This window comes from Sinocyclocheilus grahami, unplaced genomic scaffold, assembly GCF_001515645.1.
Source record: "Sinocyclocheilus grahami isolate Dianchi unplaced genomic scaffold, SAMN03320097.WGS_v1.1 scaffold341.1, whole genome shotgun sequence".
Lineage (NCBI taxonomy): Eukaryota > Metazoa > Chordata > Actinopteri > Cypriniformes > Cyprinidae > Sinocyclocheilus > Sinocyclocheilus grahami.
In genome coordinates, this window is record NW_015505520.1 from 959,610 (window position 1) to 976,128 (window position 16,519).

At 37.2% G+C, this 16,519-nt stretch overlaps 2 protein-coding genes across 2 annotated transcripts in view; both read left to right on the forward strand.

The window, feature by feature from the left end:
• The first annotated feature begins 313 nt into the window (after positions 1-313).
• LOC107603119 (E3 ubiquitin-protein ligase TRIM39-like) lies at positions 314-3,754 on the forward strand. The gene is made up of 8 exons (XM_016295833.1): positions 314-392; positions 764-846; positions 1,256-1,746; positions 1,844-1,939; positions 2,014-2,247; positions 2,328-2,466; positions 2,953-2,979; positions 3,100-3,754. Exons 2-8 carry the CDS (start codon positions 777-779, stop codon positions 3,645-3,647), a joined length of 1,605 nt encoding a protein of 534 aa, XP_016151319.1. The 5' UTR covers positions 314-392; positions 764-776; the 3' UTR covers positions 3,648-3,754.
• A 1,089-nt stretch (positions 3,755-4,843) lies between these two features.
• The window catches only part of prmt3 (protein arginine methyltransferase 3), a 53,603-nt gene continuing 41,927 nt past the window's right edge, over positions 4,844-16,519 (forward strand). Inside the window, exons 1-7 of the mRNA XM_016295834.1 lie at positions 4,844-5,035; positions 5,510-5,698; positions 6,283-6,299; positions 6,363-6,519; positions 8,056-8,200; positions 10,368-10,433; positions 10,929-11,050. Of these exons, the coding sequence (XP_016151320.1) occupies positions 4,920-5,035; positions 5,510-5,698; positions 6,283-6,299; positions 6,363-6,519; positions 8,056-8,200; positions 10,368-10,433; positions 10,929-11,050 (812 nt within the window). The 5' untranslated portion in view covers positions 4,844-4,919. The remainder of the gene's footprint in view (positions 5,036-5,509; positions 5,699-6,282; positions 6,300-6,362; positions 6,520-8,055; positions 8,201-10,367; positions 10,434-10,928; positions 11,051-16,519) is intronic.

The window sequence follows — 16,519 nt, forward strand, 5'->3', positions numbered from 1 at the left end:
AAAAAAAAAAAAAAACAATAATAGATGCCATGCGCCTTCAGTTCTTGGATTGTAAATTTTAGATTGTATTTACTGATATATTGACTTAATGTGTAAGATTTATGATTTTTATCTCATTTTTAAAGTTGACTGAGTCAATAAATAGTAATAATAGTATAATCGACACAATACCTGTATATACTGTGTCAGTCTTTAATTGAACTCTTTACATTCTTTTAACAACATTTTAACATCTATTCCATATCCATGAGAAAATATAGGAGGAGTTATGATATTTCTGCAGGTGACTGAGAGTTTTCAAAGTGAAACTAAACTGATACAACAAACCTGGAGGGTCTTTTGAAACGAGATGATTTTGGACAGTAAAAGTGAGCACAGCTGATCCCTGACAGGTACGTGATGAAAACAGAGTTTCATTAAACATGTCTGACTGATCTTGCTTTTTAAACATTACACAAAAGCATACCACAAGGCATACAAAGAAATCCGGCACTTCGGATTATGAGAACTCTAAAGAAAGAAGTGATCCCGACAAGTCAGACCTGTTAGGCTGCAAACTCAATTGCACTGATTTGAACGAACAACTTGAGGACTTTAATAAACCAAATATTTTACATTTAAATGTAAAACTTTTGCCCTTTGATGCAAAACAATGCAGAAATATTAAGGCTAAGGAGCAGACGGATGGCTTCAGATTTTGACACTGCAAGTTTCATGCTGGGAAATGAGATATGTGCTGTGACTTTTTCTTTTTTTTTTTTAGAAAGAGAAGAGCAATGGCAGGGTATTTACCAACATCACCAAAACCAGGAAAGACCAGGAGATGGAGTCTGGATGAGCCTCCAAGTCAGGAACTAGTGAATTAGTGAATTAACAAATGCTTACAGCCAGTAATAATAGTTTTTCCCCCCTCTGCTGTATAACTCAATCAAAACTAGATTGTGTTGTTTTACAATAATTGTTACTACATTAACTACATGCACAACATCTTGGAAATCATGTACGAGATGCTTGAACCATCAGTGAGTCGAAAGGCCATCTAACCCATGTTTGTATAGATAAACAATCAAAAAGCACAGAAATGTTCCACAACAAAATATATCAGAACCAAAACCATCAGGGTGCTTAGAATATGATAGAACTTTGATATAAAATGTAGTACTCTAATACTAATCTAACCTTTCTTTCTTAATAACATTACTTGTATATTCAGTATTATAACAAATATATTTTAATTATATAATCCACATTTCAGCTCTGACATCCTCCAGTGGTGCTGTAGACGAGGAGTCTCCAAGTTCTGTGGATCTGGAAGTGTTGACGGATCCAGTCTCCACCGACAAATGCCTGAAAGAAAGTCAGCATTGCAGCTGCTTAGTGTGTAAACGGAAATACAGTAAAAGATCTGACAACACGAGCCAGTTTGTGCAATATTTTGGCCTCAGAAAATCTGAAGTTCTCTGTGATGTCTGTGAAGAAACAAAGATGAAAGCCTTGAAGTCCTGTCTGGTGTGTCAGACCTCTTACTGTGAAACTCACCTGGAGCCTCATCAGAAACTGCATTTAAACAAACACAAACTGATGGACCCTGTGGAGAATATAAAGGACTATATATGCCAGAAACACGAGAGACCTCTGGAGCTGTTCTGTAGAGATGATCAAATGTATTTGTGTGTGTTTTGCACTGATGGAGACCACAAGACTCACAACACTCTTCATCTAGAGGAGGAGAGTAAAGAGAAAAAGGCATGAGTTACTAACAACATTAAAAATACTTTAATAATCTGATTTAAAATATCTAGCAAGTAATTAAATGTGTCTGGGTGTTCCCGTTTGTCTATAGACTCGTATGATGAAGACAAAGAAAGACGTGCAGCAGATGATCCGGGACAGAATCAAGAAGATTCAAGACATCAAACACTCAGCAGAACTCAGAAAAGTGAGAGGATGTTGATTATATGTAATGGGTAATGTTTAGATTTGCCTTAAAAAATAAATCTGATTATTTTGCAGAAAAGCACTGAGCAGGAGAAAGCAGCCAGTGTTGAGCTCTGCACTGCTCTGATGCGCTCCATTGAGAGATGTCAGGCTGAGCTGCTGGAGATGATGGAGGAGAAGCAGAAAGCAGCAGAGAAACAGGATGAAGAGCTCATTCAAGAGCTGCAGCAGGAACTCACTGAGCTCAAGATGAGAAACACTGAGCTGGATCATTTCTTACACACTGAGGATCACCTGCACCTCCTACAGGTCAGTGTCTCTCTGTCTCACATCACAGGACAACACTCACACTCCTCATGCTGAGGGACTTCTCCTCTCTCCTGCTGTAGATTGATCCATCCCTGTGCAGTCCTCCACACACCAGGAACTGGCCTGAGATCAGTATGAACACTGATATGAGTGTGGAGACTCTGAGGAGAGCTCTGACTCAACTGCAGGAAACTCTAGATGAGAAACTCAATGAATCTGGTAGGTCAATAGAAATACAGCACACAAAATTTCTTTTGACAGCAGTCATGCTTTATCTAGAGAAATATTGTGGCTGAAGAAGGTGGCAAATGCTCACCAAGGATGCAACAACAAACCATCAATACAGTTAAACATATTATTGTGAATTATTATAATTTAAAATGACTATTTCTGTTTTTATATATTTAATTTATTCCTGTGACAAACCTGAATTTTCAGCAGCCATTACTCCAGTCTTCAGAGAAACACGATCCTTCATAATTCATTGTATAATATAATATCTCATCATTCTTGCTGGTTTGGTGCTCAAGAAACATTTCTAATCATTATCAATGTTGAAAACAGTTTTACTTCTTTTTTTCTCAGGATTTGATTTTTTTTTTCTTGCTAAATAAAAGTATTAATGACTTGTATGACAACAAAATAGCATCGTGGATGTTGGTTTGTCCACACTTGTTGATGTTTTATTATTATTTACCTCCACAGTGTTGAGGGTGATGCAGCATTATACAGGTAAAATTCAGAGATGACAGCTGAACATATAATCACTTGTACCATCTAGTTTTTGTTAAACATTTAACACATCTAAATCTTTGTACTGTCAAGATTCATATGCTCTGATCTCTCTCTCAGTGGATGTGACTCTGGATCCTGATACAGCTCATCCATATCTCATCCTGTCTGATGATGGGAAACAAGTGAGACATGGAGACATTAAACAGAAGCTCCCAAACAACCCGGAGAGGTTTGATCACTATCCTGGTGTCCTGGGAAAAGAGGGATTCTCCTCGGGGAGATTTTATTTTGAGGTTCAAGTGAAGGGAAAGACTGTCTGGAATTTAGGAGTGGCCAGAGAATCTATTAACAGGAAGGGACTGATCACAATGTGTCCTCAGAATGGATTCTGGACTGTGGCACTGAGGAATGGGAATGAATATTGGGCTTGTGCTGGCCCATCTGTCTCTCTGTCTCTGAGAGCGAAGCCGCAGAAGGTGGGGGTGTTTGTGGATTATGAGGAGGGTCTGGTCTCCTTCTATGATGTGGAGTCCAGATCTCATATCTGCTCTTTCACTGGTCAGTCTTTCACTGAGAAACTATATCTATATTTTTGTCTGTTTGGTAAAGGTGATAAAGATCAAAACTCTCCCCCAGTAATCATCTCACCTGTTGTTTACACTTAAAAGAGGTTACATTTCTTTAAGAAGCCATTGTGTTGATGCTATTCTTGTGCCTAGAAATTATAAGGTTATGTATCACATGATTATGTACTTTTGTTGTCCATGTTGTCACACCAAGTCAATTTTATTTGTATGTTTTTTTACTATACATTTTTAAAGCAGCTTTACAGAAAGTCATGATGTTAACTTTTATTATATCTTATATTTTTATGCCTTAAAGTTGCATTTAGCAGATTAGAGCTGGGCAGCAATATAGTTTACATGGCCATTATTGTTGTAGTTGCTACAATCAAAGACTGTAAACACTGTAAAGTGTAAAGATTTTATATAGCTACTGTAACGTAACATAATACTTCATTGAGTGGGGCTTTGAATGGCTGGATGCTCTTTTCCATTATTTAATTTTCTTTGGTTTGTAGACAACTGTGAATGTTCTGTTTCTTTTTTCTTTTCTTTTTTTGATAATGTGTTACTTTACATTCGTAAAAAGCAAAACCTGTTTACAGAAGTAAGAGCATTAAAATAAATTATTTATGCAATTATTAGCATAACTGGATCAGTGACATAATTGTATACAGTGTCCTCCAGGAATATTGTCACCTTTGATATATAGGAGAAAACTGAGAAAAAAAAATGGCTTTACCGTTTATCCTCTTGCTGTTTTATTCAAAAAATGATATGTGGTTAAGAAATGTATTGATTCATCAATGTTGTTCTTTTTATTTTCTGAATTTCAAAAATGTAACATTTACTTAGATAACATTTACTGAACACTATCATATCAAACCATGCCATACAGAAAGTGTAAACGTGTAAGGTGACCAGTGGTTAAGTATAGCCACATATCTATGAAATTATGCATAGAGAAACTCAAAAGAATGAGCTCAGAGTCAGAAACAGACACAAACCTGCACCACCACCACATAAGCAGCACTCTGAGCACAGCTTTGTTTTTGAGAGGTGTTCATTTGCTCTGCCACAGTACTTTAGTATGTAAAGTCATGATTTTCACGTTCTGAAGTACTGAAGTGCCAGTAAAACCAAATGCAATCGTGCGCGTGCATATGCTTTCCCAAACAGCTGTAATGTTGCTGCATACATGTATGTATACTAGGGATGGGCGATACCACTTATTTTGTTTTCGATACGATACCGATATTTTTCAAGGCAGTATCGTCTACGTTCTGCGCAAGCGCAGTGTGAAACACCGGACGCTATAACAGGAAGAAGCTCCAGCGTATCAACTACCAAAGTCGTCTGTTTATCGAGCTTGGCATGGATACATTTGAGAGTAACTGGGGTAAAACCGTAAGCTTCTGCACTGTTTTTGTTGTGGCGCTCGCCGCTGTTTTTTACTACCTTGAGAATTCAGAGATTGACGAGATCCCAAGGTGAAGTACGGACCACTATACTGTCACTTCTATTACTTGCTTTGTCCTGCTTGTGCTGATAGTATTTTTTTTTCTGCAGTGCATGATCTTTTTGATTCTTGCTCATAGTATGAACGACCACACCTCATGAGAATGGCAATTTCCCCTCTTGATTGTATTTGTATTATACTTGGTGTTTAAAGATAGTTTTCTGGTGCGGCTTTACATTAGTATGTCAGGTAGATATTGGCATTCACAATTATAGACCTATATTTAGTGTACAAATATTACCAGTAAGACAATCGTGCTGAGATTTGACTGCGGTTCAGTGAGCTTTGAGCCGCCGAGCGCAGCTTTGTGGAACCACTCTTGACTTGAAGCAGTTATTACTAATAATACACCTGTTTATTATAGTACACCTGTGCAAATTCTGCACTGTCATGGTGATGTTGCGAGATTCAAACAGCTGCGCACGCAATCATTTTTTCGTTACAGAATGGATCTGAACGCAATGGAAGAGAATTTCCGGAGGAAGAACAGAACGTGCTTCATTCTCGGCGCTTCAGGTGAGACTGGAACGGCGCTGCTGAAGGAAATAGTGGAGAGCAACATCTTCTCCAGCATCACTCTCATTGGACGAAGACAGTTAACCTTTGAGGATAAAGCCTATACAAATCTGGTAATGTGCGTTTATGTACAGGTGCATCTCAATAAATTAGAATGTCGTGGAAAAGATCATTTATTTCAGTAATTCAACTCAAATTGTGAAACTCGTGTATTAAATAAATTCAATGCACACAGACTGAAGTAGTTTAAGTCTTTGGTTCTATTAATTGTGATGATTTTGGCTCACATTTAACAAAAACCCACCAATTCACTCTCTCAACAAATTAGAATACTTCATAAGACCAATAAAAAAATTTTTTTTAGTGAATTGTTGGCCTTCTGGAAAGTATGTTCATTTACTGTACATGTACTCAATACTTGGTAGGGGCTCCTTTTGCTTTAATTACTGCCTCAATTCGGCGTGGCATGGAGGTGATCAGTTTGCTGCTCAAGAAACATTTCTTGTTATGATCAACTGTGCGCTGCTAAATTGTTTTATTTTAGGATTCTGTGATGAAAAGAACGTTCACAAGAACAGGATTTATTTGAAATCTAAATCTTTAGTAACATTGTAAATGTCTTTACTGTCACTTTTGATGAATTTAATGCGTTCTTTGTGGGGGAAAAAAACTCTTACTAACTTAAGAACTTTTGAATTGTAGGGTATGGCAACATATGTGTAAATGGGAATCTTTCATACGTGTTTGAAACACATTTGTGCTACTGGCTTACATTTTGTCAGATGTTGAAGAGTTGATCGAAGCCGCAGATGTGACGTTGAGCCCCGCGGCTGGTGATCAGGTGCCTCTTCTGCTTCAGAGAGCCAGACAGGCTGAAGATAGAGCTCAGAGAGCTGAGGAAGCCCTGGCCCGGGCCATGGACGATCTGCACAAACTCAAGTCAGTATAACATCAGCCTCACTCTCCATATGCACTGCATCACTTCAGTGTTATTCAACAAATAATATTTATGCAACTGTAGTCTGTTTTGTTCAATTTGCTCATCTTTAGTTTGATTGCTTATGCTCTAGTTATTTATACTTTATGAAACACGGTGTTGCTTATGCCATCTTAAACATGCCCTACCTGTTAGTATTAAATTCAAAAACACGTCATCCAGTGGACTTTTGACAGTTCCAGGGCATTTGTGAAAACTTCAAATTGTACTTCTGCATCTTTGTATTCCTGCTCACAGATAGTGAACCCAGTGCATTATGGGTGTTTAATTTTTCCTTTATTTTTGCCACAGCACTTTTTTCTGTTTTCTTTAGTCATAGGTTTAGTCCGCATAGGTTTGTTTAGTCAGCATAGGTTTAAAAAATATATATATTTTCATGCATAGACAGACAGTTTTTATTAAAACCCCATCTTGCCAACAGTGGATTACCCCTTTAAAGGAATTTGAATTTGAAAAAAAAGAAAGGAAGGATGGGTTAAAGGGATAGTTCATCCAAAAATTAAAATTATGTCATAAGTATGGCAGAACAAGATAATGGGTTTCAGTGTTGTTTTGACCAAAATATTCTTCAAAATATTTTCTTTTGTGTTCTGCAGATGAAAGAAAATTTTTTTAGGTGAACCATCCAATTAAATGCAAGCTCTGTGGACTGGAAATGTGACATACCGCATAACCAATATAATTTCACATGTCAGTTTTTAAATTATGCAATACACTTGTCCCACAGACTTGTGATAAGAGAGCATTACTGCAGACACATTCTCCTTTGTTTTTCCAAACTGAAGAACAATTATTTATAATGAATTATTTAACTACATTATTATCTGTTGTTACAGTATGTGACAAATTCTGTCCATAGAGCTGAAGTTGTATGTGAAAGGTCTCACAAAGATGCTTGAAAATCAATTCAAAATTTAAAGGTTGATGAAAAGAACAAAATCCAGAACCCAAGATCAGTAGCAGTTAATTTAACGTAGTAAATTCATTGAAACACTTTTTTTCCCCTCTCTTTAGTTTACATCTTCCTTTATGGTAGAACCCAAACCAAATGATCTGTTTAAACTGACCTGACCAAGCAATTGTGATAATGACACTGTCCACAAGCATTTTTTTAAGTAAAAAAAAAAAAGAAAAATGAAAAATTACCTTAGGTCGCGACTAATTTGAAAGAATGGCCCACTCTCAGTGTAAGCTCTGCAACTCCAATAGATGTGTAATGTATAAGTTGGTCCAGCAGGGTGCAGCATAGAGTTCGGTTTAAAAGACTATCACTGAAGTGGATAGAGGTGCAAAAAAAGAGGCGGGGCAATAGAAGTTAGTGATGGGGTAAAATTCCACTGCAGTGGTTAAGATTTTGAGCCAGCACTCACATGCACGTGCACGTGTGCTGGTGGACTGACCAAGCCTTCCTCTGTTTTAATATATATGTATATACTGTATATATATATATATATATGTGTGTGTTTGCATTGCCCCAGATTGTTGGCACAAGGTTTAGTGCTGAACGCAGATACAAGTCGTGGCCCTTCACGCTCAGGGGCCATTGCTGAGTTGAGAGAAGAAGAAGACGAGGCCTACTTCAGCTCTTATGGGCATTACAGCATCCATGAGGAGATGCTGAAGGTACGTCTGTCCCCATCTAACATATATCTGCGGCCTTATTTGTTTGGGAAGGAGGTCACAGGCAACTCACACTTTGTGCAAACTCCTTAAAAAAAGATGCAATGGTTGGCTCTATGCAGCATAGTTTCATTATTCGCCATTATTAATTTTTCCCACATTGCAGTTTTCCAGATTTATTATTAGGATGTCATTGTTTGAGTGCTGTAACTGCAGTAAGGGAGGTTCAAGTGAGGAGCGTTTGGATCATCAGCTCTCATACTGCAGTACGTCCTGGAGAGGGCCAGTGATTGGTGCCTCCTCCAACTTGCATTAAACGGCGGTTTGCGTCAGAGTCGAAACTCTGCAGAGGAGAGGCGAGCTGTATGGTGCAACGCAAGCGCTGACGCCTTTTACTGTCCACCGAAAAATGATGCCATTTACCGTCACGAGTCAGATGTGATCTATAACCCTTTAAATAATGCAAAACTTTCCATGTAAGGAAAGTTAAGAACTTTTCCGTCATCTGTTTTTTTGTCTGCATCAGAAGGTGCACTCAAATAAGTTTGATTTGAAAAAAATTCAAGTTTTCCCTTCAGAACATCAAATCATACAGGAATGCTGATGGAATTTCTGCCATAATTTGAAAGCATTTTTTAATGGATAAAAGTGGATAAAAATCAAATCAGATCCTACTGGATAAACAGAAATTCTGAAAAATCATTCTAATATGCTGATATAGTGCTCAGTTATTATAATATCATATTAGTTATTATGAACTTTTCCGTCATCTGTTTTTTTGTCTGCATCAGAAGGTGCACTCAAATAAGTTTGATTTGAAAAAAATTCAAGTTTTCCCTTCAGAACATCAAATCATACAGGAATGCTGATGGAATTTCTGCCATAATTTGAAAGCATTTTTTAATGGATAAAAATCAAATCAGATCCTACTGGATAAACAGAAATTCTGAAAAATCATTCTAATATGCTGATATAGTGCTCAGTTATTATAATATCATATTAGTTATTATGGATACTAAATTATTAATCATGGTTCTTATCATTGTTGAAAACTGTTTTTGCTGCTTAATATATTTTGTGGAAACAGTTATAAAAAAAAATGTCAGGATACTTTGATGAACAGAAAGTTAAAAGAACAGCATTTATTTGAAATATAAATCTTTTGTAACATAAATGTCTTTACTGTTACTTTTTATCAGTTTAATTTGTTTATTCTTGCTGAGTAAAATTCTTTCTCTCTCGCGCTCTCTTTCTTTCGCTCTCCCTCTCTTTCTTTTTTCTTTCTTTCTTTCTTTCTTTATGCTGAATACTGAAGAAATGGCTGCTGAAAATTCAGATTTGCCATTACAGGAATAAATTACATTTTAAAATATATTAAAATAGAAAAAACTATATTTTAAATGTTATAATATTTCACAATATTATGTTTTTATTGTATTTTTGATCAAATAAATACAGACTTTTTTCAGAAACATGAAAACATTTTTAATTATTTCAGACTTTAGACCAGTAGTTTAGAAAAATGTTCAGAAATAAATCTTCAAAATGTTTAAGCTAAATGTTTAACCATACAAAAAAGAGGCTCTGATTTTTATTTTTTTTTATATATATAATTATTATTTTTACTTGTTCTGGTTTAAACCGATATAAATGTAATGGCTCTTGTCCGGATTGTAATAGCTTCCAGCATCATGTATGTTCTGGGCGGTACTTATTCTGATTGGCAGGTTAATTAGCCATTTCTGGCTGAAATTCTGCTGGCAAAGCAAGAAGTGTCAGGGCCAGTTTCATTTGATTTTTCATCTCCACTCCCAACAACAGCAACCTCCTCCCCTCAAAAAAAAAAAAAGAAAAGAAAAGAAAGAAAGAAAAAAATCATTACTAGTCACACATCCTTTGAATTGCTTTGTAATTCAATCTTGGCTCTGTTAAAAATTAGATTTTTATGTCATGCTGCTTAACGATTGTTAATTTGATTTCCAGCGTGCTCCTTGACTGTCAGCTTTAACTGTGGATAAGGCGTTAAAATTAAATTTTTGCTTTGAATGATTGGATCATGTTCAGCGATTTCTCTCTCGTTAGGATGGGTGCGCTCTGTCTTCTTAATGGAAAGTAGAATGGTGACACTGTGTCATTGCTTAGGACTTTGGTTGTCTCTTTTTTTCGACAGGACAAGGTGCGCACTGAGAGCTATCGAGACTTCATGTACCACAACATGGACGTCTTCAAGGACAAGGTGAGTATGGGCTTCCTGAAGTGTTGTAGAAAAAGCTATGACAGAGTAATGATTGCGATGACAGGGCTGATTTAAAAAACCCTCACATTATACCAAGCTGCAGTACTTTTTTAAAGGGGGGCTTTATGTGTCAACTGCAGTGGGCTGATAACAGGATAATGGTGCTTCAGCGCACACACATAACATACACCACAGCTCATATACAAACCATTAATTTTGCGCTGACATTGGCTAGATCAGCTTTAGCCGGCCGCGGTTGAGCATGGATACCGAGGTGACGCGCTGAGCTGGAAAGAAAAAGGTGAAGTGGGGGTAGACGACGAGAGGCTTATCTCGGCCATCGTGGTCCAGCCAGTGGACTTTAGCAAATAAGGGTTAGACCCTGTCAGCATGATAAATGCCTCAGGTGCCATTATTACACATCTGCACGCTTAAGATGGCACAGACAAGCTGGCATAGCGCAGAAAGGTTACGCGCTGCTCCTTTAACCCGCAGGTGGTGCTTGACGTGGGATGTGGTACGGGAATCCTCTCCATGTTCGCCGCCAAAGCGGGAGCCAGGAAGGTCATTGCTGTCGACCAATCTGAGATCATCTACCAGGCCATGGACATTGTCAGGTGAGTCAGCATTGCACTGAAGAAATGAACAGGTTCTTGAGTATATTAGAAAGGCCCTCTTGGCCAGGCCTGTCGCAATAATCAATATATCGACTTATCGCACAATATATGTACATGACTTCAATAATTTTTAGTTAATGTTATTAATGTTAATGTTTTTTACATTCCACTTGCGCCTGTGTCTTTTGCAGGTTCTCGTACATAACGTGGTGTAGTCATGAGGTGCTAGTTAAAATTTAAAAAATGCTTCAACAAAGATATGCCTCTGTGCCTTTGTGCATACAGACATTTGACTGCTAAGTAGTGATTGTTTTTCAGCAATAGTGTGCACCTTTAATTTACAGAGAAAAGAAGGTCAGGGAAAAATCTGTAGATGGAAAAATCTCCATACAAGTTCTTTGTGCATTTTCCTCTTTTTTTGTACTTGTTACTTTGCACTTTTTGTTAGAAAATGTTTATTTACTATTTATTCAAGTTTTTAAGGTATCAAATATTTTGATACTTAATTTCCACGATCTAAATATTATTGCTCCCTTTTGGAAAATAAAATCATCTTGCCATCTTGTGTTCCTCTTTGGTGTTTCCTGAACATCTCCTCTGTCAATGTTAAGTCCTTTTATGGCTTCCGAAGTGTTCTCTGCTTTATTTTTTTCCAAACTTCATCCACTTTGAGACACTTCTTCCCATCTTCTTATCAAACTATCCAGCTTCCTCTCTGTAAGTTTCGCCAGTGTTTGCTGGGATCAACAATAAGATTTTTTTTGGCCCGACTACAATACATTATTTTTAGCGTCATATTTTTATATTTGCGTGAAATATTTTATTTTACATTTTTTGCTTTTATTGTTTTCATTAAATGTTAGTTTTCTTCACAATTTTATAATACATTTTATATTTATTAATTATTTATCTAATTTTGTTTTTTTCCCCCAAAACATTTTGCAACATAACGTAAGCCAATAAATTCATAGAAAATTGCTGGAAACTGTGGCATATGATGCAGTTACTGATTTTTGTTGAAACCGATGGTTTGTAGTTTTCAGCACATTCTTAATGATGCTTTCATGACTGTCTCTAGTCAATTTTACAATTTCAACATGTTTTATCTATGTTAGCCAACTAGATAACATTATATTGGTGATACATCAGGGGAATTTGCAGCAGCAATGTGGAATACATCACAGGAAACAAAACACAAAAAAGTCATAAAAATGGAAGAACATGTTTTTGCCAATGCAGCATTCGACAACTAGGATTTTTTTTCTGCATGGTTTGTAGTCTTCAAAACATTCTTAATTATGCTTACAAGTCTATCAGAAGAAAATTTTACAGTTTTGGCAAGTTTGGTATATGTTAGCCATCTATACAACATCATGTTGTTGACACATCAGCAGAATTTGCAAAAAACAATATGGAATGCATCATAGAAAACCAAATGGATGTACAAGATCAATTTATGTAAAATTTTCAGTGACAATGCGGAATTGGCCTGAGAAGTGGCAGTTTTGTCAACTGGCCTGAGAAACACTCTCACACCAAACCCAGGCCAGCGAGCTCTATTATTACCCTGCAGTCTCATCCACAAACTAGTCCTCTTTTTATTTGTCTCAGTGGTTTACTTCAATGTATTTACAGGCTGCAGTCACGTTCCTAAAGGCCTGTCATTTACCTCCACCCAGTCGACTTCCAATCTCCCCTACTTCCATCCCGACACTGTGTGTCTCACACGCACGCTAAACATACAAATGGACTCCAGCCTGCACTATCTGCTTCCTTTACGACCTATCTGCCCATTAAAATTACCTCATGTATCACCTCTGAGGGCACTTCCATTTCATTCAGAAGCAGGAATATAGTTTTATTAGTTGGAGTTGAGATGTGTTCACCACATGTGGTGTCTCTGGGAGATTTTTTTGATTATGGTTATTGTTATTATGTAAGTCTGAGGAGTCGAAGCAGGCAGGAGGATGAAAGGAAAATGAAGTTTAATTTTACAGATCGCTGGGCCGCTGTTGGGCCGAGGCCTCCTACGTGCCACCTGCCTGAGTGTGTATGGGTTTTACAGAGGTGGTTTTCTGACGTGCATGATGCTTTATTCGGTTTTATAGAGGCGAGAATGAAGTATCTCAATTAAAATTTTAATTGAATAATAAATATATACATAGAAAAGCAATATTAAAGGAATAAAATAAACACTTTGATAGCAATGCATGTACAATGGATAGCTCTCCACAGACTGGAAAAGTGTTATTTACTTTTACATTGAATGATTAAGCAGTTTACAGTGACTAAAAATGAGAACAATCACAAGCAATTTATCGTGATAGAGACAACTCGATAGATTTTAGAGAGTAAACAGTGTCGTGCACTGTAAAAAATGATTTTTCAAAGAATTAAAACAAAGATGATTGGAGTACGTTTTACAATAAAACACTATTTCAGTTTTTTCTACTTCAAAATTTCATGTTTAATTCCATGTGTTGCCTGCTGTTTTTTTGTAATTGTTTGTGAAATTTACTAGCAAATTCAAAGGTTTCAATACCAGTTTTTTTTTTTCACAGACGTCTAATTGCATAAAAGTGTTTACTTAATTATTTATGGAAGCACCTTTTTAAAAAATGTATGCAAGTTGTAAATAAAACTTGCATAAACTTGTTTTTTTTTACTACTTTCAGTCTGTCTAAAAAAATTTCATGTTTAATCAGTATGTTTCTCATTTCATAATTTCTTTGTGAAATAGAGTAACAATTTCTGAGTGGAAATTGTTTCAAATCCTGCACCAAATTTTATTTGTTTATTTACTTACTTATTTCTCTGTGTATAAACTGATGGCTGAATCAATAACTTGTACATTCTGGAATATTTAATATGGACTATTTCTGTAATGCAGGTGCATTGCAAAATTTCATCTTGGACTTATTGATAAATTCTTTTAGGACAAATTATATATACAAAATGTTTAAGATCTACAGTCTTCCTGAAGAACTTCAGGATATTTGATGGGCAAAAACAATCAAGTTCCTTGATAAATGTATGTTATAATATGTTTGTCTGTGATCTAGACGTCATTCTAAATCAAGAATTTTCTTGTTTTTCACAAACCTAGTTGTGTTGCACTTGTGTTGTGTGAAATGTTGCCCTGGCTTTTTGTTCCATAAGTGTCTTTATTAATGTGTTAGGAGCAAATCCAGATAATCCCCATATGGTCTCTACAATTTAGGTACTTATTCCCTAGATTACACCATTTAACACCAGTCATGGTGGTGAGTTGGTGGATAATCCAGTCTGTCATCACCACTTTACAACTTAAATCCAATCTTTAGTCCCAGAGGATCAATATACTTGGATCATATTCCCTAAACCAAGTACCATCCAGTGGAGGGAAGTATTAAAGTGTCCCAAATCCCCCACCCCCTCCTCCTCTTTCTCCCCCTGTAGCTGACATTGTCCTCTAAATTAACCCAGTAATGAGATTAGTGTTTCCTAGCTCAAGACAGTCCGCTGAAGGAGGGGCAGATAGAGGGAGCGCTACAATGGGATTCTGGAAGAGTGTGATAGCGCGAAGGTGCAGAGATAAGGATCGGTTGGGCAGAAATGCGCTCTGCAGGCTTGAGTAATGACTCTGTCCCTAGTAACATTAGCTGTCATGATAATGGAGTATTTAGAGAGATTGATGCTCAGGGTTACCGGTCAAAATGGGAGCGATCATTTAAATAAGGTGGGGTGGAGGGAGGGGGGGGGGTGTTTACGCACGTTTACACACATACACACAAACACTCAGGTGAATGGTAGTTTGCTGACTCTTAGTGCAAAAGGTCATGGGAGGAGGTGCTGTCAAATTGGGACCGTTAGTGTTGTTGTCCTGGTAAGTCCGCTGTGGTGTGTGTAATTTGGATTAATTAGCAGCTGTCTTTGAGGAGATTGAATCCTGGTCAAATTAGTGTAATTAAAGGGGTCATATGATGTTGCTAAAAAAGAACATTATTTTGTGTATTTGGTGTAATGAAATGTTTATGCGGTTTAAGGTTAAAAAACTACATTATTTTCCACATACTGTACATTATTGTTTCTCCTCTATGCCCCGCCTTTCTGAAACGCGTAGATTTTTACAAAGCTCATCGGTCTGAAAAGCGAGGTGTGCTCTGATTGGCCAGCTATCCAGTGCGTTGTGATTGGCCGAATACCTCAAGTGTGTGATGGAAATGTTGCGCCCCTTACCATACTGTAATGTCGTGCGACGAGACAAAACCAATAAAACCCATTATAAACATAATATAAACAAAGTACATAATTACAGATTATAATGACTTATACTGTCTATTTACGCGTTGTGTTGCATCACGCCGCGTAAACATAAAACCATGTCTGCATTTGTGATCGGAGAAATGACAAACAACAAGCGCTACTCTACACTGCCCAAAAAACTCGCGTTTGAATCATCAGTGGCAAATTCTTTAAATATGAAAACTTACGAACAGACTGTGAGTCAGAACAGCCGGCATTGTAGTCTACTCTACCAGGATCAGGAAACAGTCCTCCATAAAATGTTCTGCACACATCTGAATATTTGGGTTGAACTGTTCTGGCAGAGTGTTGTAAATACAACTTAACCATTGATTTCTAGTCGTGTCCTCTTTTGGAAGACCAAACAAAGTAGTTTCGCTTTCACAACGAAACACAGCGCCACACACGGTGGGCTTGAGTAAGCGGAGGCCGGCGGGCTTGAGAACGGCGTGGCCGGCGGATTCGAAGAAGGAGCGTCCGGCGGGCTTGCGGCAACCACATGTGACGACCCTGGGCTGGACTCCGCTTCGTCCACGGTGAAAGCCGATCCGGTATTTTCTCAGCGACCAGCACGGATCAGCTCTAGGCATGACGAAGCAGATATCGTCCTCTTTTGGAAGGCCAAACAAAGTAGTTTCACTTTCACAACGAAAACACACAGTGCCTTCACGACATGGCGGCGGCGGCGGCAACAACAATACTACAGCGAGAATAAAAGTTACGGCTTCTTTCTTTGCGTGAACATTTGGGCGGCGTTATGCAAATCTTCCCACATAGTGAGGTAGATATGTGGGGGCGTGTTAGAACGAGCCGTTTTAGGTAGGTGTGGCTGAGTCTTAACTTTTATAAAGAATATCTCTTTGGATTTGAGACTTTAGTCTTTGCAACTTTACAGATCTTCTTTATGCACCAAGAGCTTGTAACACTCCAAAGAGAAAGGAAAACTTGAAATCGCATCATATGACCCCTTTAACATTCATTGTCTCAGACGAGGTATTTAAAACTAGTAACATGCATTTTATGTAATATTTATAATATTTAATATTTTAATGATTTTATTCGTTTGAACACTTGCAAAAGAAAAATGCATATTTTGAATAATGAATTTTGTATTAATTTAATTTAATTTAGTTAATATAATCAACAACATCTACTATTGCTATTTAAATGTTAGATAAAACATTT

What these genes read in the sequence shown, in the direction of transcription:
- LOC107603119 (XM_016295833.1), top strand. Translation starts at nt 777, where the DNA reads ATGGCAGGGTATTTACCAACATCACCAAAACCAGGAAAGACCAGGAGA. An exon ending in AGGAGAGTAAAGAGAAAAAG is followed by an intron (nt 1,747 to 1,843) that starts GCATGAGTTACT and finishes GTTTGTCTATAG; the next exon opens with ACTCGTATGATGAAGACAAA. An exon ending in ATCACCTGCACCTCCTACAG is followed by an intron (nt 2,248 to 2,327) that starts GTCAGTGTCTCT and finishes CTCCTGCTGTAG; the next exon opens with ATTGATCCATCCCTGTGCAG.